Below are 25,006 nucleotides of genomic sequence, written 5' to 3' on the forward strand. Positions count from 1 at the left end.
AAATTGAGACCCCGTCCGTCCCACATTGTGACTGGCAGGCAAGGCGTCTGTGTTCAAGTCCCTAATAGTTTAGTCCCCTAATAGTTTAGTCCCCTAATAGTTTAGTCCCTAATAGTTTAGTCCCCTAATAGTTAAGTCCCCTAATAGTTAAGTCCCCTAATAGTTTAGTCCCCTAATAGTTTAGTCCCCTAATAGTTTAGTCCCTAATAGTTTAGTCCCCTAATAGTTTAGTCCCCTAATAGTTTAGTCCCCTAATAGTTAAGTCCCCTAATAGTTTAGTCCCCTAATAGTTTAGTCCCCTAATAGTTTAGTCCCTAATAGTTTAGTCCCTAATAGTTTAGTCCCCTAATAGTTTAGTCCCCTAATAGTTTAGTCCCCTAATAGTTAAGTCCCCTAATAGTTAAGTCCCCTAATAGTTTAGTCCCCTAATAGTTAAGTCCCCTAATAGTTAAGTCCCCTAATAGTTTAGTCCCCTAATAGTTTAGTCCCCTAATAGTTTAGTCCCTAATAGTTTAGTCCCTAATAGTTTAGTCCCTAATAGTTAAGTCCCCTAATAGTTAAGTCCCCTAATAGTTTAGTCCCCTAATAGTTTAGTCCCTAATAGTTTAGTCCCTAATAGTTTAGTCCCTAATAGTTTAGTCCCCTAATAGTTTAGTCCCTAATAGTTTAGTCCCTAATAGTTTAGTCCCCTAATAGTTAAGTCCCCTAATAGTTAAGTCCCCTAATAGTTTAGTCCCCTAATAGTTTAGTCCCTAATAGTTTAGTCCCCTAATAGTTTAGTCCCTAATAGTTTAGTCCCTAATAGTTTAGTCCCCTAATAGTTTAGTCCCCTAATAGTTTAGTCCCTAATAGTTTAGTCCCTAATAGTTTAGTCCCTAATAGTTTAGTCCCCTAATAGTTTAGTCCCCTAATAGTTAAGTCCCCTAATAGTTTAGTCCCCTAATAGTTTAGTCCCCTAATAGTTTAGTCCCCTAATAGTTTAGTCCCTAATAGTTTAGTCCCTAATAGTTTAGTCCCCTAATAGTTTAGTCCCTAATAGTTTAGTCCCTAATAGTTTAGTCCCCTAATAGTTTAGTCCCCTAATAGTTTAGTCCCCTAATAGTCAAGTCCCCTAATAGTTTAGTCCCCTAATAGTCAAGTCCCCTAATAGTCAAGTCCCCTAATAGTTAAGTCCCCTAATAGTCAAGTCCCCTAATAGTCAAGTCCCCTAATCCCCTAATAGTCAAGTCCCCTAATAGTCAAGTCCCCTAATAGTCAAGTCCCCTAATAGTCCTAAGAGTTTAGTCCCCTAATAGTTTAGTCCCCTAATAGTTTAGTCCCCTAATAGTCAAGTCCCCTAATAGTTTAGTCCCCTAATAGTCAAGTCCCCTAATAGTCAAGTCCCCTAATAGTCAAGTCCCCTAATAGTCAAGTCCCCTAATAGTTAAGTCCCCTAATAGTCAAGTCCCCTAATAGTCAAGTCCCCTAATAGTTTAGTCCCCTAATAGTTAAGTCCCCTAATAGTTAAGTCCCCTAATAGTTAGTCCCCTAATAGTTTAGTCCCCTAATAGTTGGTGTTCTGTTGTAAAGGTCTCTCGTTGTCTCTTTTCCTGCTAGATGTGTTTTTAAGCCCGTTAAAACAGTTTAAGAGCCATAAACGCCAAGACGTCTAATTGCCAATTAAGTACCGGACGCCACGGACGACAAGACGTTTTATCCATATTTAGAGAATTCCTCTAATCTGGTGTACAGGTGATGACATCATGCACATTACATGCATAATAGAATTACAAATTCTTTCTCTCTTTATAACGGGCGAATCGGCACTCAAGGCCTAAACTGGTGACCACCAGGTGGCGCTGAAGGACTTAACGCATAGGCTACATAAGTCGGCCATACCGCCCATGACCAAAATGAGTATTTTAAAACAAAATGTGAGACGCCAGATTTAATAACAATATGATAGGCAATATTAGGCCCCTTATCACATCAGAGAGGGTTTAATAACAATATGATACGCAATATTAGGCCCATTATCACATCAGAGAGGGTTTAATAACAATATGATACGCAATATTAGGCCCATTATCACATCAGAGAGGGTTTAATAACAATATGATACGCAATATTAGGCCCATTATCACATCAGAGAGGGTTTAATAACAATATGATACGCAATATTAGGCCCATTATCACATCAGAGAGGGTTTAATAACAATATGATAGGCAATATTAGGCCCATTATCACATCAGAGAGGGTTTAATTACAATATGATAGGCAATATTAGGCCCCTTATCACATCAGATCATTTAAATAGTAGTGGTGCACGATATTGATTTTTTGAAACCGATACGATAACCGATAATTTACCGCTCCTCAAGACCGATACCGATACGATAACCGATAATATATAATCTTTTTAAATTATTAATCATTTTTAAATGCATATTCACCTGTAGTTTTGACATGATAATTACTACTATGAACAAACAAAGCCAAGAACAGTTTTGACTCTTCAAATAAAGTGACTATTTATTTTTCCAAATAAATAATTGAGTCAATCAATCAATGTCAATCACAATTCACAATGGCATGTGTTCCCTGAAAAATGACTGGACTAAATCCAAATGGTCTTTGACTCTTTGTTGTGGTCTTGGTCCATAAATAAATGGAAACAAACAAACAAGTATTACTATTATTACTTGGCATTAGGACAGCAAGAGTAAGACTATTTAACATTTGCCAAAATAAATAATAAAGTATGAAAAACAAATGTCAGTCAATAACTAACCTGTAAAGTTGTAAACATAGTAAGATGTAAACATCTGCCATATAAAAAATAAAGGCCTCTGCAGTGCATAAGGATTCAATACTATTACTGACCAGTAAGTAACACTGTCAGACATGTCTCTATGTAAACAAACTGAATGTGCATTCCTCAGTCCTCACAGTAACAAAACAAAGGTACTCTGAAACACGTTAGTCAGACAACAGACTGACATGTAACCACTAACCAACTAAGAAACTGAAAAAGTGCATCCCACACAGTAACAAACAATTGGTGCTACTGAAACAAGTTATGTTATGTAACACAAAGTGGATTCCAAAATAGTCATTTTACAGAACAAATTATTATTGGCTTCCCTGCCTTATAATCCACATCAATGACAGTGTTCACTCACTTTTCACAAAACAAAAGCTTAAGTTTTTTCTCATATGAGAGAGAGAGAGAGAGAGAAATGATTGAACTGCATCATTACTTTGACTCCCTTTACAACAGTAACTAATTCGTCTACACTTTATTTTTTAATTCTGGTCGGATCAGTGGGAGATTTTTTTTTATGAAGAGCAGCTGCTCAGCCTTTTCGCATGTGATGCGGTTTCTTTTTGGGGTCATCACGTTTCCAGCAGCAGAAAACAAGCGCTCGCTGTCAACACTAGTACAAGGAGCTGACAGATATTTTCGCGCAAGTTGGGCCAGGTACTGGAAACGGGACTGGTTGATTCTCCAGTATTCCAGCGGGCAACTCTTCAAAGGAAGCGTGGGCTCCGACAGATATGACTGGAGCTGATAGTAAAAAATAAAACACAAAAGAACATCCAATTATAATGATGTTCTAAATACCCGGTTAACACAAGTTATACAGTGAGTGTTCATAAAACATGAATTAAAAATAAAATATATATGCACTTACGTCTGCGTCCACTCTGCTGTTTTGCTGTCCAGTGGCAGTTTCCTCTGTGTTTTCTTCGAGGATTGCCTCAAACATTTGTTCCAACAGGGAGCTGTTGTTGTTGTCGTCCCTGGTCCTCTTTGCTGGTGGCTCGTCTGCCTGGGGCCCGGGGTCTGCAAGGCCCTCTCTCTCGATTCTCTCCATCTCTTCCCGCAGCATTTCTGTAGCTTGGCGTTTAGCTGCAAGGGTGAAGTAGCGGTCCTTGTATCTCGGGTCCAATATGGTGGAGAGATAATACAAGGGCTGTTCCTCCATGTCACTAAAACGCTTCTCGACTGCTTTTATCAGTGTCTCCTTTGTCGTTTTCACCCCCGCGTCTGTGGGTCTGGTTTCTTTGAGCAGGCGAGTTAAGGCACGGATGGAGGGGATCACGTCTGCCGTTGTGGCTGTAGCTCTGCTTATGTCTCTGGTCAGCTCTTCACACGGACCCAGGATGGTCAAGACGTTTTCAATCAGGGTCCATTGGTTGGCGTCAATTGTTGATGGCAACGCGTGTTGTACTGCGTAGGCTGCAATGGCTTGCTTCAGCTTTACCAGACTCTGGAGCATGTAAAATGTACTGTTCCAACGCGTGGCCACGTCTTGTTGGAGTCGACAATTATTTATTTTCAGGCTATCCGTTAATTCTTCCAGGGCGGTGCTGGCTACTTGTGAGTGCTTAAAATGACCAACAATCCTGCGCCCGATAGCAACACAGTCATTAATAGCGCGTTGGCTCAGCACAGCCTCATGAACGGCCAGCTGTAAAGTGTGCGCCATGCAGCCCAGGCTGCTACCCGGTTTAAAATCCTCAAAGGCCTTTGCCATGTTACGTGCATTGTCTCTTAGGACAACGTGGACCATCTCTTTTGTTATGTTCCATTTCTGAAGCATGGCTACAAAAGCCCCACGAATCATATCAGCAGTGTGTGAGCCTGGTAGCTCCTGCGAATGCAGTATCGCTCTGTACAGATTGAACTCCTTGTCCAGCCACTGTGCCGTCAGTCCTAGCATGCTGACCGGGCTAACGTCAGAGGTCCATATGTCTGTGGTGAAACTTATGTCCCGTGCATCATTGTCGATCAGTTTATGAAGGCGTGTGGCGATATCATCATACTTGGACGTTAACAAGCCCTCAGCAAAGGTCCGGCGGCTTGGCATTATGTACCTGGGTTCCATATGACGCATTAGCCGACTGAATCCTATGTCTTCGACAATGGAAAAGGGTTGGTCGTCAAGTGCCATCATTTCTGTGACCAAGTCAGTGATCACCTTACCCCTAGGGTCATCTTTGGAAAACGTCTTACATTTGTCAAAAGCCTCGTTGATCGTATTAAGCCCCGAGGCAGCTGGCTTTGGATTTGCTGCTAGTTTAGCTGCCTGCGCGTCCTCGTAATTCTTTAACACACCGTCGTGACGGTGGTGATGTTGCAGGTGACTTTTCAGGTTGGTTGTATTAAAGCTAGTTATCTTTTTCCCTCCTCGTGGAACATTTGCGTTGCATTTGTTACAAGCCCAATGTTGTCCTCTGAAACTTTGAAAAACTCCCACACTACAGACGCCGCCATGTTTGTTGTTACTATCGCTCACTGCAAGTGAGTCGCAGGCGTTTACGTCACAGCCAGGGAGCGCTGGATTTGTGAAAAACTAGAAAAACTCCTATTCCTAAACCACAGTGATACCACAGTACAGGCAAAACGGGAGGAGCCTAGAGAAAAACAAGCGCCTCTCGTACAAATCCAGCCACACTTTTTATTTCTTTTGCCCAAAAGATATGTATATTATCTGCGCTATTATAACGTTATCGAATTTATCGGGATGACGTCATAATTGCTAATATCGGGTCGCAATTTATCGGGACGATAATTATCGTGCAAAGGAAGTAAGACAAGCCCGTCCCCCCGTCCCATTTTGTCCCACACAAGCCATAATTCTGTCCCTCAAATGAACAGTTTGGGTCTGGTCACCCTAAAGCCCAAACCACACCAAAGGGCCAGCCTGTCAGCCAGCCTGTCAGTCAGCCTGTCAGCCAGCCTGTCAGCCTGTCAGCCAGCCTGTCAGCCAGCCTGTCAGCCAGCCTGTCAGCCAGCCTGTCAGCCAGCCTGTCAGCCTGTCAGCCTGTCAGCCAGCCTGTCAGCCAGCCTGTCAGTCAGCCAGCCTACCAGCCTGTCAGCCAGCCTGTCAGTCAGCCAGCCTACCAGCCTGTCAGCCAGCCTGTCAGCCTGTCAGTCAGCCTGTCAGCCAGCCTGTCAGCCTGTCAGCCAGCCTGTCAGTCAGCCTGTCAGCCAGCCTGTCAGCCAGCCTGTCAGTCAGCCAGCCTGTCAGCCTGTCAGCCAGCCTGTCAGCCTGTCAGCCTGTCAGCCTACCAGCCTGTCAGTCAGCCTGTCAGTCAGCCTGTCAGTCAGCCTGTCAGCCTGTCAGCCAGCCTACCAGCCTGTCAGTCAGCCTGTCAGCCAGCCTGTCAGCCAGCCTGTCAGTCAGTCAGCCTGTCAGCCTGTCAGCCAGCCTGTCAGCCTGTCAGTCAGCCTGTCAGTCAGCCTGTCAGCCAGCCTGTCAGTCAGCCTGTCAGTCAGCCTGTCAGCCTGTCAGTCAGCCTGTCAGCCTGTCAGTCAGCCTGTCAGTCAGCCTGTCAGCCAGCCTGTCAGCCAGCCTGTCAGTCAGCCTGTCAGTCAGCCTGTCAGCCTGTCAGCCTGTCAGTCAGCCTGTCAGTCAGCCTGTCAGCCAGCCTGTCAGCCTGTCAGCCTGTCAGTCAGCCTGTCAGCCTGTCAGTCAGCCTGTCAGCCAGCCTGTCAGTCAGCCTGTCAGCCAGCCTGTCAGCCAGCCTGTCAGTCAGCCTGTCAGTCAGCCTGTCAGCCTGTCACCCTGTCAGTCAGCCTGTCAGCCAGCCTGTCAGCCAGCCTGTCAGCCTGTCAGTCAGCCTGTCAGTCAGCCTGTCAGTCAGTCAGCCTGTCAGTCAGCCTGTCAGCCAGCCTGTCAGCCTGTCAGCCTGTCAGTCAGCCTGTCAGTCAGTCAGCCTGTCAGTCAGCCTGTCAGCCTGTCAGCCTGTCAGCCAGCCTGTCAGTCAGTCAGCCTGTCAGCCAGCCTGTCAGTCAGCCTGTCAGCCAGCCTGTCAGTCAGCCTGTCAGCCAGCCTGTCAGTCAGCCTGTCAGCCAGCCTGTCAGCCAGCCTGTCAGTCAGCCTGTCAGCCAGCCTGTCAGCCAGTCAGCCTGTCAGCCAGCCTGTCAGTCAGTCAGCCTGTCAGTCAGCCTGTCAGCCTGTCAGCCTGTCAGCCTGTCAGCCAGCCTGTCAGTCAGTCAGCCTGTCAGTCAGCCTGTCAGCCTGTCAGTCAGCCTGTCAGTCAGTCAGCCTGTCAGTCAGTCAGCCTGTCAGTCAGCCTGTCAGTCAGCCTGTCAGTCAGCCTGTCAGTCAGCCTGTCAGTCAGCCTGTCAGTCAGCCTGTCAGCCTGTGTAAAGAGAACCCTCCCTATGATTGGCCACCATTGAAATAATATCTGTATAATATTTTGAACAGCATTTCATGCATTTTGGAACGTCTGGTATACCACCCAATAAACACATTAATTAAATTAATTAAACACATTAATCTGGTGATATTTTAGTCATGTTTAGCTTGTCATCGTGACTTCGTCATGAGAAATTATCTTTAACGTTAACGAAAACAACACCGATATGAGGACCACGTTCTATAACATACACTTAATGATGTCATCTTGTCTTTGGTCCTTTAGAAACTCTTGCTCTGTGTCGACAAGAGTTCAAGTCTAATCTGAAGATTAGACTTGAACATGGAGAAAACGCATGTGAGGTTGATCTCTACACAGAGGTCTACATCACAGTGGGAGGCAGTGGACAGGTCAATAAAGAACACGAGATCAAGCAGATTGAGTTGGCGTACACGAAAACAGCCGGACCAGAAACGCCAATCAACATGGACGACATAGTGGAACCTTTAGGCCTACTTGGAAAACACATCAAAACAGCGATGATGACGGGAGTGGCCGGCATTGGTAAATCAGTACTAGCTCGGAAGTTCGCTCTGAACTGGGCAGAAGACAAAGCCAACCTGCATATCGACTTTGTGTTTCCATTCACTTTCCGAGAGTTGAATTTGGAGATGATTGAGAAGAATAAGTACAGCATGGAGGGACTTCTTCATCACTTTTTTAGTGAAACCAAGAAGATAAATATCTGCACCTTCGAACAGTGCAAGATTGTGTTCATCTTTGATGGATTGGATGAATGTAGGCCTCCTCTATGTTTCCCCAAAACTGTGACATGGACTGATCCGACGAAGCCAACCACAATTGATGTCCTCCTGATAAACCTCCTCAGGGGAAACTTGCTTCCAAAAGCTAAATTCTGGATAACCTCACGACCTGCAGCCGCCGACCAAATTCCTTCTGTTGACAGGGTGACAGAGGTGAGAGGGTTCAAAGACCCCCAGAAGAAGGAATACTTCTTCAAGAGATTCACTGATGAGCAGCTGGCCAGTAAAGTCTACTCACACGTCCAGAAATCCCGAAGCATCCACATCATGTGTCACATCCCGATCTGCTGTTGGATCACTTCTAACGTTATGGAAGATTTTTTTTTCAAAGATAAGGAAGGAGCGCTGCCAAAGACCCAGACCACCATGTACCTCCACTTCATGCTGAATCACTCCATACTCCATACAGATGGTGCCCGGCCCCTTCAGTTTCTGGGGACACTGGCTTTTGAACAGCTGAAGAAAGGAATCCTGATCTTCTATGAAGGAGACCTGAAAGCATCTGGCATGGATATCAGAGACGCAGCAGTGTACTCAGAAGTGTTCACACAGTTATTTGGAGAGATACGTGGAGCGTACAAGAAAAAGATGTACTGCTTTGTCCATCTGAGTGTTCAGGAGTTTCTGGCTGCCCTCCACGTCCTCACCACTTTCATCAACACTGGTGACAACCTACTCTCAACCTCCAAGATGCCCAAGTCATTTGGAATGATTTTCAAATCCAAGATTCATCACCTCTACAAAAGTGCTGTAAACAAGGCCTTACAGAGTCCAAACGGACACCTGGACTTGTTCCTGCGTTTCCTGCTGGGCCTCTCGTTGGAGGCCAATCAGCAACTCCTAGAAACGCTGCTGATACAGAAAGGAAAAAGCTTCCAGACCAATGATAAAACCATCAAATACATCAAGGAGAAGATCAGAAAGAATCCATCTCCAGAGAGAAGCATCAATCTGTTCCACTGTCTGAATGAGCTGAATGATCATTCTCTGGAGGAGGACATCCAACAGTACCTGGCGTCAGGACGTCTCTCCACAGACAAGCTCTCTCCTGCTCAGTGGTCAGCTCTGGTTTTCGTGTTGCTGTCTTCAGAAAAGGAGCTGGACGTGTTTGACCTGAAGAAATACTCTGCTTCAGAGGAGGCTCTTCTGGGGCTGCTGCCCGTGCTCCAAGCCTCCAATAAAGCTCTGTAGGTTCACTGATAACTGAATATACATTTCATATATTATATGATCTTTATTTAACAGAAAATCTAATAGAGAAATGCTTTATGTTTCTTCAGGCTGAGTGGCTGTAACCTGTCAGTGAGATGCTGTAAGGAGTTATCGTCAACTCTCAGCTCCAGCTCTAGTTTGAGAGAAGTTGACCTGAGCAATAATGACCTTCTGGACTCTGGAGTCCACCTTCTGGCCGAGGGACTGGGGAGGCCACACTGCATGTTGGAGACTCTCAAGTCAGTATAACTGTGTTTAAATATAACCTAATACGTTTATAAATTAAATGGAACAGAATGTAACATTTTGAAACTTCTCACTGTGTGTGTGTGTGTGTGTGTGTGTGTGTGTGTGTGTGTGTGTGTGTGTGTGTGTGTGTGTGTGTGCGTGCGCACGTGCAGTTTGTCAGGATGTCTGGTCACAGAGAAAGGCTGTTCTTCTCTGACCTTAGCTCTGCGCTCCAACCCTTCCCATTTGAGAGAGTTGGACTTGACCTTCAATCATCCAGGAGAATCAGGCGAAGCGATGCTCTCTGCTGTTGTGACGGATCCACTCTATAGACTGGAAACTCTTAGGTATGAGAGACTTTCTGTGCATGTATGTGTCTACTCAGACCACGTGTAAACACCAGACATCACATAGAAATATGTCAGTCAGTTATATTCATTCATAATGTTTTGTCTAAAATAAAACAAACATTTGATAACAAAACAATAAGTTAGTCAGTTCAACTCTAACAGCCGGAGGCTGTGTGTGAGTGAGACAAATACCAGTGGCTTGCACAGATAGACACTAGGGCGTGCTAGAGCACCCCCCCTCCAAAAAAAGAACCCTTTAAAAAAAAAAGATTGTACACTGTACACTACAGTACAGTATAGTATGTGGACCATGGTGACATTGATCAATTCTTGATAAAAAGCTTCTAATATATTATTTAGGCCCCAAAATCTATAAATCTCATACGATTACGGCAATATCGGTTCCACACGTTGCACAAGGTGCCCTTTTTTCACTTGAGCACCTGCCCCTCTAAATGTCTGTGCACGCCACTGACAAAGACCAACACAACATGTTGATCACAACAATGTTCTCAATCATACTGTGATGCTGTTCTGTATTGTTTATTCTTTAATGGTGTAAAGTCATTATCAATCATTGTTTATATTATCATGGAGAATATTCAGGTGTGACTTTGTCTCTCCTCCAACTTCAGTGTGGACCACGGTGGAGTTTGCAGGCTGATACCAGGAGTGAAGAAGTGTATGTTTCTATTCTGTTTTATTTATTCAATCATCCATCTATGTCTACATAGAATGCTATCTAAATTTAGGTTGAGCCTTTGCATATGCCTGTAAGGTCATCCATGCTATAGGGCACAGCCATTACGACACCATCAAGGCCCGCCAAAAAAAACCCCATTTCATTCGACTAAATCAGCTGTAGATTTAGTCGACTAAAATCTTATGATATGTAGTCGACTAAAACTAGACTAAAACCTTTCAGGTGACTAAAATGTGACTAAAACTAAATTATAATGAAGGCCTATATTAAAAAGACTATGACTAAAACTAAATCAAAAAATTATGTCAAAATCAACACTATAGCCTCATTCGTTTTTCTATTTCAGATAATTAAATACTTTCCCCAATTCTAGTTTTAAATTTAGCTCGGGAATCAAATTTATATGATTTAATAATTTAGTTAGTTGGTTAGTTAGTTAATTAGTTGTACATACATTTACATTTGTTTTAGTCTGTCAGTCAGTCAGTCATTCAGTTGTTTTATGTTTGGTTGCATGCTGAAAATAGCTGATCTACAAGCTCACAACGCGTTGCTTAACGCATTGTGAGCTTGTAGATCTGCTATTTTCATCATATTATATGACGCCATCAAGGTCCGCCAAAATACATTTTAGTCGACTAAATCAACTGTAGAGTATATTAGTTTTTCTATTTCAGTTAATCAAATATCTTCCTAATTTTAGTTATTTAGCTCGGTAATCACATTTATTTTATTTATTTTTTATTTTAAACTTTAAAAAAACAATTGACAAATAGCACATCTACAGGCTCGTGACCGAGTGCCACGCTGTGAGCTTGTAGATCTGCTATTTCTCAATAGCTAAAGTTTTAAATAAGTGGTTAAAATCTATAAGGTGACACATGTTTACAAATAACTCAAAGAAATGACACCGAAATAATAAAACAAACGTTGAATTGTGACACGCTCTGTAACAAATGACTGCTTCTCTCAACACTGGAGTGCAACTGACAGACGGAAGCGCCATGACTGTGCTGTGAGGCGCCTAGTCTACTCTACGCCCTATATGTTGACGTGCCGGAAATGATGGCGTCATATTATTGAACTTGGAGCCTGGTCATTATAACCATTAAACGTACATAGTAAACAAATAATGTAGAAAACTAAAATTATAATTATATGGCAGCCAAAATATATTATTCAAAGATTTCCATATGATCTTTCAAAAAATAGCAGATCTACAAGGAACGATTAAATCAGCTGTAGATTTAGTCGACTAAAATCATATGATATTTAGTTAACTGAAACTAAATTAAAACTAAAACATTTCAGGTGACTAAAATATGACAAAAACTTAAATCAATTTGTATCCAAAAGACTATGACTAAAACTAAGTCAAATATACGCAGACACATGTCGGCTACACACAGCACACACACGCACACACACACACACACACACACACACACACACACACACACACACACACACACACACACACACAAACGCATGCACGCACACACCCACACAGAAATGTTTATTTATGTCCACATAATGAGAAGTACAGGAATACCTTGTACAAAGGACATAAACACTGCCAGTGCAGTTTGACAGTGGGAGAGCAGCCAGTTACAACGTGCATGGACGGCAAAGCATCGTTACATACAGTACAGCTGACATGTCAGACACAGGACAGCATCGTTACATACAGTACAGCTGACATGTCAGACACAGGGCAGCATCGTTACATACAGTACAGCTGACATGTCAGACACAGGACAGCATCGTTACATACAGTACAGCTGACATGTCGGACACAGGACAGCATCGTTACATACAGTACAGCTGACATGTCAGACACAGGACAGCATCGTTACATACAGTACAGCTGACATGTTTTATTGTGCATAAACGTTGAGGGTTTCCCAGCCAAAACATTAGAGAACCACAGATTCAGATGAGCAGCTCATATACACATCAGCATGTGACATTATTAACTCATTCACATCCTACTGTGAATGAAGGTGATAATAGCCATAACGTGTAGACCATACATGGGCCGCGGGCCACATGCGGCACCCACCATCAGTTAATGCGACTCGCAGGTTAATATCTGCGGGACGCAGATATTAATACTGATATTAAAATTGTCTTTTTTATGTCAAATTAATTTATATTTAGTTCATTAAAGTTAACATAACTATATAACTGAATGCATTTGAAATTAAATAAATGTGTTACTTTTCAGGACTCCAATTCAAAAATAGCAAAAAGATATCCAGGATTTCAGTTCAAATATAGCAAAAATAGCTGATCTACAAGCTCAAAACGTGTCGCAGTGCGGCACATTTTGAGCTTGTAGATCGTCTATTTTTTGCTACGACAGTAATATTGCAATGTGGCCCCTCTGGAGTGAGTGTGGAAATATAGTGGCCCTCGCAATAGTCAAAGTTGCCCAGGCCTGGTGTAGACTAATACAGTATGTGAAATTATTAACTCATTCACATCCTTCTATAAATAAAGATGATGATAACCATAACGTGTAGACTAATACAGTATATGTGATATTAACACAAACATGCCTCCAATCACAATTTAATGTAGTCATTTATGAGACGCTCTTAATCCAGAGTGATCTACAGTAAGCAAGAACAACACATGGTAATACATCAAATACATAGAAATAGACATCAAGCTAAGAACCTAACATCCGTCTAACAGTGGAATATCTATATAATGAAACTATACGATACACTATAGAGTGCTATTCTATGTCTACATAAAATGCTATCTAAATTGCATGAGTTGAGCCTTTGCATACGCCTGTAAGGTTGTCCAGGCTAGGGCAAGTGCTACGGACACTTGTGGAAACTAATCACAAGACTGACTGTCATCAAGTCACCATATAACCGTCTGTCATGGGCATGATGTGCCCTCTAGCTGTCAAATGTGGGCATTACAGTCCATCTGTTTCCATTCAAAGCAGAGGATGGTTTGAAACAAACACGTTGTGAGCTGTGTGTGACCTTTATTTGATAGATACAGTAGAGATTGACAGGAAACAGGAATGTAGGCCTATTCAAAAGACTGACAACACTATAGCCTCATTAGTTTTTCTATTTCAGTTAATGAAATGGGTCCCAATTGTAGTTTTATATTTTTCTCTCAGTAGGCCTAATCATCATTTGTCAGAGGTGAGATTGAACAAGATCAGAAAAAAATAGCTAAAATTGCATATCTACAAGCTATTATGACACATTTTTGGCTATTTTTTCTAGATAAAGACAAAGATTATTTTGTTAGTTTTAGTTTACTATAAAAACCTTGGTCAAAATAGCAGTTAATTTGTTTCATCCATTTTCTTTATGTATTTGTTTTATTTATTTCATTTAGTTAGTTAGTTGTACATACATTTACATTTGTTTTAGTCCGTCCGTCCGTCCGTCCGTCAGTCAGTCAGTCAGTCAGTCAGTCAGTCAGTCAGCTAGCTTGTAGGTCGGCTATTTTCAGCATGCAACCAAGTGTAAAATCAGTCATTACGACGCCAAAATACATTTTAGTCGACTAAATCAACTGTAGAGTTAGTCGACTAAAATCATATGATATTTAGTTAAAAACTAGACTAACACCAACATTTCAGGTGACTAAAATGTGACTTAAACTACATATTTATTTATTCAAAAGACTAAATCTAAATTTGCTGTCAAAATCAACACTATAGCCTCATTAGTTTTTCTATTTCAGTTAATTCAATATTTTCCCAATTCTATTTTTTTAGCTCAGTAATCACATTTATTTTATTTTTCACAGTGTCAGAGGTGAGATTGAACAAGTTCATAACAAATAGCTAAAATAGCACATATCTATATCAGTAGTTCTCAAACTATTTCATGTCAAGGACCCCAAAGATTATATATTGATCACCGACCCCCTTCTGAAAATATGTTAATAAGATATTTAAAAACGTTTGCTGTGAAATAATATATAGTCAAAGATTTGCCCACGATTATTCAAAAATAGCAGATCTACAAGCTCGTAGCGCGGCACCGAATGTCGCGCTTGTGGATCTGCTATTTCTCAATGCTATTCTCTGCTATTTCTCAATAGTAATAATAATTCAAATAATGTTTAAAGTAACCCCGCCACACAGCCACACCCACACACACACACACACACACACACACACACACACACACATAAACACACGCACACACACATACACACACAACCCCCCCTCACCCCCCCCCCCCCCACACACACACACACACACACACACACATACACACACACAACCCCCCCTCACACCCCCCCCCCACACACACACACCCCCCCCCCACACACACACACATAAACACACGCACACACACACACAAACACACACACACACACACACACATACACACACACAACCCCCCCTCACACCCCCCCCCACACACACACACCCCCCCCCCCACACACACACACACACACACACACACATAAACACACGCACACACACACACAAACACACACACACACACACATAAACACACGCACACACACACACACACACACACACACACACACATACACACACACAACCCCCCTCACACCCCCCCCCCCCCGCCACACACACACACACACACACACACAGACAGACAGGCGGCGGCGCTGCCGCTGCCGCTTCTTGTTATTTTTTTGTATTATTATTATTATTATTATTATGATGATGATGATATGATTGTAAACTGTGTTGTTCTTCTCATCAGATGTGTGTGAACTCACTCTGGATCCAAACACAGCACACAGACTCCTCTCTCTGTCTGAGAACAACAGGAAGGTGACGTATGTGAGAGAGGATCAGGATCATCCTCCTCATCCACACAGATTTAAGGACTGGCAGCAGGTGCTGTGTAGAGAGGAACTGACTGGACGCTGTTACTCTGAGGTACAGTGTAGTGGAGATGTTTCTGTAGCATTGACACATAGAGATATCACCACACAGTGTGATGACAGTGGGTTTGGATTCAATAATAAATCATGGAGTCTGAACTGTGATGGTGTTCGTAAAAGCTACTCTGTGAGGCACAATAAGGAGAGCACTGACCTCCCTGTCAGTCCCTCCTCCTCCTCCAACAGAGTAGCAGTCTATGTAGACCATGCTGCTGGCACTGTGTCCTTCTACACAGTGTCCTCTGACACACTCACACACCTGCACACCTTCCAGCCCACGTTCACTGGACCTCTGTATGTTGGGTTCACGTTATGGACCTATGACTCCTCAGTGTCTCTGTGAGTCAGATAGAGGAGGAGGAGGAGCTACATGTACAGTATGTAGCATAATGTATATAGGTCCAGTATAATGTATATAGGTCCAGTATAATGTATAGGTCCAGTATAATGTATATAGGTCCAGTATAATGTATATAGGTCCAGTATAATGTATATAGGTCCAGCATAATGTATATAGGTCCAGCATAATGTATATAGGTCCAGTATAATGTATATAGGTCCAGTATAATGTATATAGGTCCAGTATAATGTATATAGGTCCAGTATCATGTATATAGGTCCAGTATAATGTATATAGGTCCAGTATAATGTATATAGGTCCAGTATAATGTATATAGGTCCAGCATAATGTATATAGGTCCAGTATCATGTATATAGGTCCAGTATAATGTATAGGTCCAGTATAATGTATATAGGTCCAGTATAATGTATATAGGTCCAGTATAATGTATATAGGTCCAGCATAATGTATATAGGTCCAGCATAATGTATATAGGTCCAGTATAATGTATATAGGTCCAGTATAATGTATATAGGTCCAGTATCATGTATATAGGTCCAGTATAATGTATAGGTCCAGTATAATGTATATAGGTCCAGTATAATGTATATAGGTCCAGTATAATGTATATAGGTTGACTGACTCCTCAGTGTCTCTGTGAGTCAGATAGAGGAGGAGCATGCATGTGTTTGTGTGGGTGTGTGTGTGTGCGTGTGCATGTGTTTGTTTGAGTTGTTTGTACGCACATACTTATACACATGCACGCGCACTCACACACACACACACACACACACACACACTCAGGCTCCTCAGTGTTTATTGACGCATGTTGTGACGAGTAAATCTGCAGTTTTCACTGCATTCAACTTTTCTTTCTTATCTAATCAGAATGTTGGACCAAAATGACATTTGAACTGAAGTTAAACAAGTGATATTTGTATGCATATTGTTCTGAACGCCTCTGTGCATTCTGTAAATTAACAGTATCATTTTAGGAGCCACTTTGAGAACCCCTAATTGTAAAAGACTCTTCTGTTTGGAGTTAAATGTACTCAAGAAATACAGAGAAAAATGTTTAAACAAAAAAATTAAATTGGATATTTGTTCTAAAATAATTGCTTTGTCTTCATTATTGTTTAAATTGTGTAACAGCTTTTACAGTGGTGTAAGAAGTACTCCAGTAATCAAGCAACATATTCCCATTGACAAAGAACGGATAATTGTACGTCATATAGTGTCTGAGCAAATAGGGTTAGTGTCTATTTTACTTTCATGACGATGTGCAGTGATAACAGCACCCCTCTCATCACACAGGTGTGATTTAGGCCATTAGTTTAAGAAACTAGGGGCCTATTTCACGAAACCCGGGTTTATCACATATCCTGTGGAATATCTGTCCGTTTAGCTATAAAATTATGTCAGGGAATACTATTCCCTGACATAATTTTATAGCTAAACGGACAGAATTCTATTTTATTTGAATGATGAAACCCAGCTGCCATTAATAGTTGGAAATGGAAATTGTGGAAATGGAAATTGCGGAAATTGTAATTGCGGAAATTGCGGAAATGGTGGAAATTGCGGAAATGCGGAAATGCGGAAATGGAAATTGCGGAAATTGTAATTGCGGAAATTGCGGAAATTGAAATTGCGGAAATTGCGGAAATGGAAATTGAGTAAATTGCGTAAATGGAAATTGCGGAAATTGCGGAAATGGAAATTGCGGAAATTGCTCTTCACTTATAGCTATCTATTTTCAGGTAGATTGTTTTATTTTACTCAGTCAGCCATATCACTACTCATTTTTTTTCATGAAAAAGGTCATAGCTGGGTAATCTATTTTCAGGCAAATTGTGTTTATTGTATTTTATTTTACTCAGCCATAACAATTTATTTTCTGTTAACCAACTTGCTGGCTGGCAGGCAGGCAGACAGCTACTCATAGACAGGCAGACAGACAGACAGCTACTCATGGAGAATTGGACAGGCAGGCAGTCAGACAGCTACTCATAGACAGGCAGACAGACAGCTACTCATGGAGAATTGGACAGGCAGGCAGACAGCTACTCATGGACAATTGGACAGGCAGGCAGTCAGACAGCTACTCATAGACAGGCAGACAGACAGCTACTCATGGACAATTAGGCAGGCAGGCAGACAGCTACTCATGGACAATTGGACAGGCAGGCAGACAGACAGCTACTCATAGACAGGCAGGCAGACAGTTACTCATAGACAGGCAGACAGTAAGACAGCTACTCATTGACAGACAGACAAATAACTACTCATGGACAGACAGACAGGCAGGCAGGCAGGCAGGCAGGCAAAGAGCTACTCATGTTATGTTATTATGTTATTATAACAGCTACTCATGTTATGTGCAATAATTTGTGCAGTTATGGAAACAGCTCTTTGTGTTTATGCAAGAAAATGTAACACATTTATTTATTTACATATTGTGTGCATGCACATTGTACTTTGATACATTTTGCGAAAAAAATCTGTCTGTCTGTCTGTCTGTCTGTCTGTCTGTCGTATAATGGGGTTGTGGCTCCTCTGTGTGTGTGTGTGTGTGTGTGTGTGTGTGTGTGTGTGTGTGTGTGTGCATATGTGCATTTGTGTATGTCCATGCACATTTAAGTGTATTGTGTGTGCGTGCGTGCGTGCGTGCGTTTGTGTGCATGCGTACATGTGTGCGCGCACTTGTGTATGCGTGGGTCAGAGTTGATTTTGACAGCCAATTTTGATGTAGTTTTAGTCATATAGTCTTTTGAATAAAATGTAGTGATTTAGTTTCAGTCATATTTTAGACTTGAAATGCTTTGGCGTTTAGTCTAGTTTTAGTCGACTAATATCATGTGATTTCAGTCGACTAAATCTACAGCTGATTTTGTTGACAAAGATGCATTCTGGTCGTCCTTGACGGCGCCATAATGGCTGGTTTGACTCGGTTGCATGCTGAAAATAGCAGATCTACAAGCTCACAACGCACCGCGCTGCGGTGTGTTGTGAGCTTGTAGATCTGCTGTTTTCAGACCCGACCACAACCAAACATGATTAATGTTTGGTTAATGTCCCTCCCTGACATTTTAGTCTAGTTTTTATTTATAATGTAGTTTTCATTTAGTTTAGTTTCCGTCAGTGACAAAGAGCTACATTTTTCGTCATAGTTTTAGTCGACACTGATGCGTGTGTGTGTGTGTGTGTGTGTGTGTGTGTGTGTGTGTGTGTGTGTGTGTGTGTGTGTGTGAGACTGTGTGTGTATGTGTAGGCTATGAGTGTCTGTGTGTGCACACGCGTGGGGGTGCCTGCATGTGTTTGTGTGGGTGCAAAGACGTAGATAAGAGTCTGTGGGGGGCCACGGCCTCCATGAAGACTCTCAGGGCCCCTTTGGGCCCCCGTGAAGATTTTCGTAGACATTTTACGTTTACATTACAGATTTTCTGGGAATTCCGAACATTTTGGACCTCTCCGCCGGCAATCTGGAGGAATCCCCATCGTCAAATATTCGGGAAAACAGTCTGTCTTGAAGTTGAGAGTGTCTCAACGCCCTACCAACAGTCATTAAGGCATGTGAATCCCTTGACTCCTTCAAAACCGCTCTCAAAGGGCACCTACGGACGGCTGCAATTCGAAACTGGCCTCTGTAAAATCTGAATCCTCCCCCACCCCACCCCCCCCCCTTTTTCCCCACACTGTATATGTATCTTTTCCCTTTTTGCTTATTTATGATGAATTCCTGTTCTGTTCTTTGACTACATAGAAGTGTCTATTTGTACGTCTCTATATGTTTTGATGAATTGAACAATGTGGACCCTGTTGTAAACAAGTGTAATGCTTAATTGGGTCGTCCACTCACAGTTAACAGTCTCTGTATTGAGTTTGTGCTTGAAATGTACTGTAATTCTACAAACTGTTAATCAATATTTCAATCAATCAATGAAAAAAAACGATGGGCGAGGCGGAGAGATGTGGAGGGAAGAAAAACTACAAGTTCCATGATGCAACGCAGCTGGCGGCGTGCGCGCCTACGTCACGGCCGGGGTCTGTCTGCAGCTCCAGCTCGGTGGTTGCTTTGCTTTGTGCAGCAGAAAGACGTGAAGCGACGCTGTGTCCGGGCTGGGATGATCAGATCTGGGCGGATTGACTCGCATCTCGGCTAGGGTAGGTTATATCTTCACCATCATCATCATCTCTATGCATTCACGTTACATGTGTGTGGGATCCGTGATGCCGGGTCGATTCCGACTCTCCGCTCTGCATCAGCGGGCTGATCGGGCATGAAATGAGGGCTAACAAGGCTATTATGATCGGTCATCACCGGTGGCGGTCGGTCGGTTGGTTGTTGTGTTTTATTATGATTAGAATTGAAGTCCGTTGGTTTGATTCACTGAGAAGTTAAAACGGTCCCCACTCCAGCAGCCCTCTCCGAGCTTATATGGATCATGGAACTATATTATAACGACTCCCTCATAAGGGCTTGGGTTAGGACCAAATAAAGTGGTTATTATTTTAATGTTTAGTGCTGCTCGACACAGCAGTCAGTCAGTGTCTGCTGTCTCTCCATCCTAGCCTCGACCCTTTCCTTTGTAATACAAATGTTAGGCTATAATGGCCATTCATTCTCTCCCTCCCATCTGTCGAGACATGTCAACCTGCCCTGCTTGACGCAGACGGATAAAACTATATACACACGCATGACCTAAACTAAATAACAATACAGTGGCCTAATTAACGTATACGTGATATTATTGTTCTACTGGCTTTACTTATGACAACAATACATAAATAGAACATTTAGAGAGGGTGGCCGGCTACTTTCAAATCAACTATTTCTCATTTAAAGCGCTAATAATGAAACCTGAAGTAATTGTAATGGATAAAATAGGCTACAATGTTTCTCATAATTGGTAAAAAAAATAAAATAATAATCACACTCGTGTGATATGAGGGGCGCTCTTATCATCATACATCATATCACGCAGACATGCAATGTAATGAACTGTTTTGATTGATTGAAAAGGTATACCCAGCACATGGGGTACATTTCAAAACGAAAAGCACAAGTTAATACGAAAACTGTCACTTCGTGAACGATCCATGATTAAGCATTAGGCTTGTTTACACCAGACGTACGAATATACACTTCTATAAAAAACAGGAAACGATCAATAAGGGGAAAACATGGGGGGAAATGGGGTGGGGGGGGGGAGATCAGACTTAAAGGAGAATTCCATGCTAGAAGGCTTTCTTACCTTATTTGTAGTTGTTACGTCCCCCACCAAAGAGGTCTAGGTGTTATTTGTAGTTGTTACGTCCCCACCAAAGAGGTCCAGGTGTTATTTGTAGTTGTTACGTCCCCCACCAAAGAGGTCTAGGTGTTATTTGTAGTTGTTACGTCCCCACCAAAGAGGTCCAGGTGTTATTTGTAGTTGTTACGTCCCCACCAAAGAGGTCCAGGTGTTATTTGTAGTTGTTACGTCCCCACCAAAGAGGTCCAGGTGTTATTTGTAGTTGTTACGTCCCCACCAAAGAGGTCCAGGTGTTATTTGTAGTTGTTACGTCCCCACCAAAGAGGTCCAGGTGTTATTTGTAGTTGTTACGTCCACACCAAAGAGGTCCAGGTGTTATTTGTAGTTGTTACGTCCCCACCAAAGAGGTCCAGGTGTTATTTGTAGTTCGCAATAGTATCCCAAGCGGCACACTTTACTACTTATTCCGATGGAAATAAGCAAATTAGCACAACAAACCCAACCCCCATTGAGGGCTTATATTAGCCCATTCTGAACGGCAACCCATTTTGGTGTTAGCATCATGTTATGCTTTAGCTATTGAAAAATAGCAGATCTACAAGCTTGTAGCGCGCCACTCGGTGGCGCGCTACGAGCTTGTAGATCTGGTATTTTTGAAAAATCGAAGAACGACTGACATTTTTAGAATCTGATCTCAGGTCAGAATGGGTTCATCAGACCAGTGTGTGTCCGCAGTGGAAACCTCGTATGAATCTGATCTCAGGTCAGAATGGGTTAGGGGAAATAGCCAATAATGTCAAAATGTCTCACCTGTAGCCATAACTACTGCTGTGGCTTTAGTTTAAACAGACAACATCAAAGGGCTTGACTTAAACCTCTCTTAAATTAAGTCTCTTTATATAAGAGTAACTCAAATTAATTGGACAGCCCAGCTAGTGCTGCACCATTCTCGCTCAAATGTAATAATAACAATTAATTGCATTTACATTTTTCATAGAGCTTTTCTATGCACCACGTGCCTACTCAAAGCGCGTACAATGGTTCATTCATTGGGAGGTGAAGCGGCGAACAGTCGACGCCAGCGTCCTCACTTCCCACATTCACACACCGACCGACTCATTGGAGGAAATGTAGGGTTCAGTGTCTTGCCCAAGGACACTTCGGTTAATTGTGTAGCACTATGGTAGTCGTGTGTGTGTGTGTGTGTGTGAGATGTGTTTTTTGATTGATTGATTGAAATATTACAGTTTTTCAGAATTACAGTACATTTCAAGCACAAACTCAATACAAAGACTGTTAACTGTGAGTGGACGACCCAATTAAGCATTATACGCTTGTTTACAAGAGGGTGCACCATGTTCAATTCATCAAAACATTTAGAGACGTACAAATAGACACTTCTATATAGTTACAGAACAGAACAGGAATTCATCATAAAGGAGGTATAAAAAGGGGAAAGAAACATATACAGTGAGGGGAAAAGGGGGGGGAATTAAAAGACTTCAGTGCACTGTGCCTACGCATTTTAGAGCTTCAATGCCGTGAGCCATGAAATGTTGCACCAATCTTGTGGTTGTCTTTTTGGCATTGTTAATAATTATTGTATCTGTGTCGTCCCAGCCTAGTACCTATATTGTTTTACCCGTTTCTCCCACATATTGTAAACCACATTTTTCACATGTGATTAAGTAAATGCAGTTGCTGGTTCTGGCTGTTATTTGTTGTTGTTGTTGTTGGGGGGGGCGGGGGGGGGGTTTACTGTATGTACTGTACGTGCGTGAACTGAAGATGTGTGTCAATCACCGTGTCACTCGTTCTTCACAGGGTCGTCTTCATTTCACAGAGGTCTCCGTCTTCCCCTGAGGAGGCCGGCTGGGCGAGCGTCCGTCCGTCCGTCCGTCCGTCCGTCCGCCTCACCAGGAGGACGATGGAGACGATGGGGCTCGAACCGACAGAGCTGGACGAGGGGCCACCGACCACTGCCCCCGCACGGCCACTGCTGGACACGATGGACTACGGACTAGTCCAAACCGCGGACACTGAGACGCCGATGACGCACCAAGCGGTGGAGTACGAGCCCATTACTCCTGTCACCGGAAGTCCGACGAACTTCGACGGCGTGATGTCGCTGATGAGCTCGCAGCCGCTGTTCGCCGTCGGCGAGACGCTGATCACGCTGATGTCACAGCGGGAGGAGTCCGCGGGAACGTCGTCCGGGCAGACGTTGACGTTTATATCGCAGCAGGAGTCCGTGGGGACGTCTGCGGGGGACGGTAGTAGCGACGCGTTTACGCTAATGTCACAGCAGGAGTCCGTGGGGACGTCTGCGGGGAACGGTAGTAGCGACGCGTTTACGCTAATATCACAGCAGGAGTCCGTGGGGACGTCTGCGGGGAACGGTAGTAGCGACGCGTTTACGCTAATATCACAGCAGGAGTCCGTGGGGACGTGTGACCAAACATTAACGTTCATATCACAGCGGGAGTCTGTGGAAACAACTGACCAAACATTAACGTTCATATCACAGCGGGAGTCTGTGGAAACGACTGACCAAACATTAACGTTCATATCACAGCGGGAGTCTGTGGCGACGACACATTCACACGCCGGCACCGAGACATCAGCACCGCCGCTATCGCAGGGTGAGACGGGCGGTGGTGAGACGGGTGGTGGTGAGACGGGTGCACAGGCTGGAGGTGGTGAGACGGGCGGTGGTGAGACGGGCGGGGGGGCACCGGGAGGCGAGAGCGCCGCTCCAGGACGCAGTGAGACGGGCGGGGGGGCAGCGCCGGCGGGTACGACGGGTACCAGGACTCCTCCGCCGCCGCCGTCGTCCGCTAAGAGTGCGGCGCGAACGGCGGGCGCTTGGGACGGCGCCGAAGGGATGACGATGACGATGATCACCACGGGCAGACCCAGCGGCTCCGCGCCGCCGGGTCCCAAGGCCGGTCCCGGCCCCGCCCCCGCGGGAGGCCTGAAGAAGCCGGAGAAGGTGGAAGGAGGGCCGTTGCCCAGGAGGTACTTCCCGGGCAAAAGGCCTCTGGATCCTCTGAAGATGGACATGTCCAAGCCGGTGGTCATGCCTCTCTCGTGTGAGTTTGTCTTTGTCTTTTGTTTTTTTTGTCGGCCATGTTTTACAGGTATATAGGGATGCGATCCGATCGGGTTTTTTTCGGGGGACCGATCACCGGTTTTTGGTTTTTCCTCATGATTGGCCAATACCGATAGGTCCGATACCGATACTACTCATGTTGCAGATTTTAATATTTCCAAAAGTATTATATGTCAAAACTGTTCCCGTGTGTGTGTGTGTGTGTGTGTGGGGGGGGGGGGGGTGCTGGTTTTAATCACTTATTTTCTGCTTACAATAATGGTCAGATCTACAAGCTCACAACGTTGTAATGGTCAGATCTACAAGCTCACAACGTTGTAAATGGTCAGATCTACAAGCTCACAACGTTGTAATGGTCAGATCTACAATCTCACAACGTTGTAATGGTCAGATCTACAATCTCACAACGTTGTAAATGGTCAGATCTACAAGCTCACAACGTTGTAATGGTCAGATATACAAGCTAGAAATAAAAAAACAGTAGTGCATCCCGTGGATGCAGAGGTCGTTGTTTTATTGCGTCCCTGAACTATAAACTGTGTTTTGGGATGCAAAATGCACCCTATATTAATATCTGTTTATTGTTACATTATTATATATACAGCATCAACATTAAATGTATATCAATCAAAACAGAAAATGCTCAAAATCGCATAATATTCAAAGAACTAAAACAGACAATGTATACGTAAGAAAGTAATCGTATTAAAACGGTTACAGTACAAAAGTGTTGGAAACCATTCCCCTGAATGTACCCGAGGAAGACAGTGATGTGATGTTTAACCCATTCTGACCTGAGATCAGATTCTAAAAATGTCAGTCGTTCTTCGATTTAAAAAAAAAATAGCAGACTTACAAGCTCGTAGCGCGCCACTCGGTGGCGCGCTATGAGATACATACACACATAGATACACATAGATACATACACATCTTCTCTTA

At 43.3% G+C, this 25,006-nt stretch overlaps 2 protein-coding genes and 1 long non-coding RNA gene across 3 annotated transcripts in view; 2 read left to right on the forward strand and 1 right to left on the reverse strand.

The window, feature by feature from the left end:
- Nucleotides 1-3,319: 3,319 nt before the first annotated feature.
- LOC308318843 lies at nucleotides 3,320-4,966 on the reverse strand. The gene is made up of 3 exons (XR_013964380.1): nucleotides 4,909-4,966; nucleotides 3,676-3,784; nucleotides 3,320-3,548 (listed from the first exon to the last, which is right to left on the reverse strand). It is a non-coding gene; the product is annotated as an uncharacterized lncRNA (long non-coding RNA).
- A 2,243-nt stretch (nucleotides 4,967-7,209) lies between these two features.
- LOC308317954 (protein NLRC3-like) lies at nucleotides 7,210-15,813 on the forward strand (the record flags this gene model as incomplete). Its single annotated transcript, XM_080767300.1, has 6 exons — nucleotides 7,210-7,228; nucleotides 7,421-9,146; nucleotides 9,240-9,410; nucleotides 9,573-9,746; nucleotides 10,385-10,431; nucleotides 15,180-15,813. 6 exons carry the CDS (start codon nucleotides 7,210-7,212, stop codon nucleotides 15,704-15,706), a joined length of 2,664 nt encoding a protein of 887 aa, XP_080623426.1. The 3' UTR covers nucleotides 15,707-15,813.
- A 3,989-nt stretch (nucleotides 15,814-19,802) lies between these two features.
- The window catches only part of znf576.1 (zinc finger protein 576, tandem duplicate 1), a 45,836-nt gene continuing 40,632 nt past the window's right edge, over nucleotides 19,803-25,006 (forward strand). The window contains exons 1-2 of the mRNA XM_080767301.1: nucleotides 19,803-19,867; nucleotides 22,780-24,047. Of these exons, the coding sequence (XP_080623427.1) occupies nucleotides 22,883-24,047 (1,165 nt within the window). The 5' untranslated portion in view covers nucleotides 19,803-19,867; nucleotides 22,780-22,882. The remainder of the gene's footprint in view (nucleotides 19,868-22,779; nucleotides 24,048-25,006) is intronic.

Source organism: Protomyctophum bolini, assembly GCF_963924005.1.
Source record: "Protomyctophum bolini genome assembly, chromosome: 7".
In the NCBI taxonomy this organism is placed as follows: domain Eukaryota; kingdom Metazoa; phylum Chordata; class Actinopteri; order Myctophiformes; family Myctophidae; genus Protomyctophum; species Protomyctophum bolini.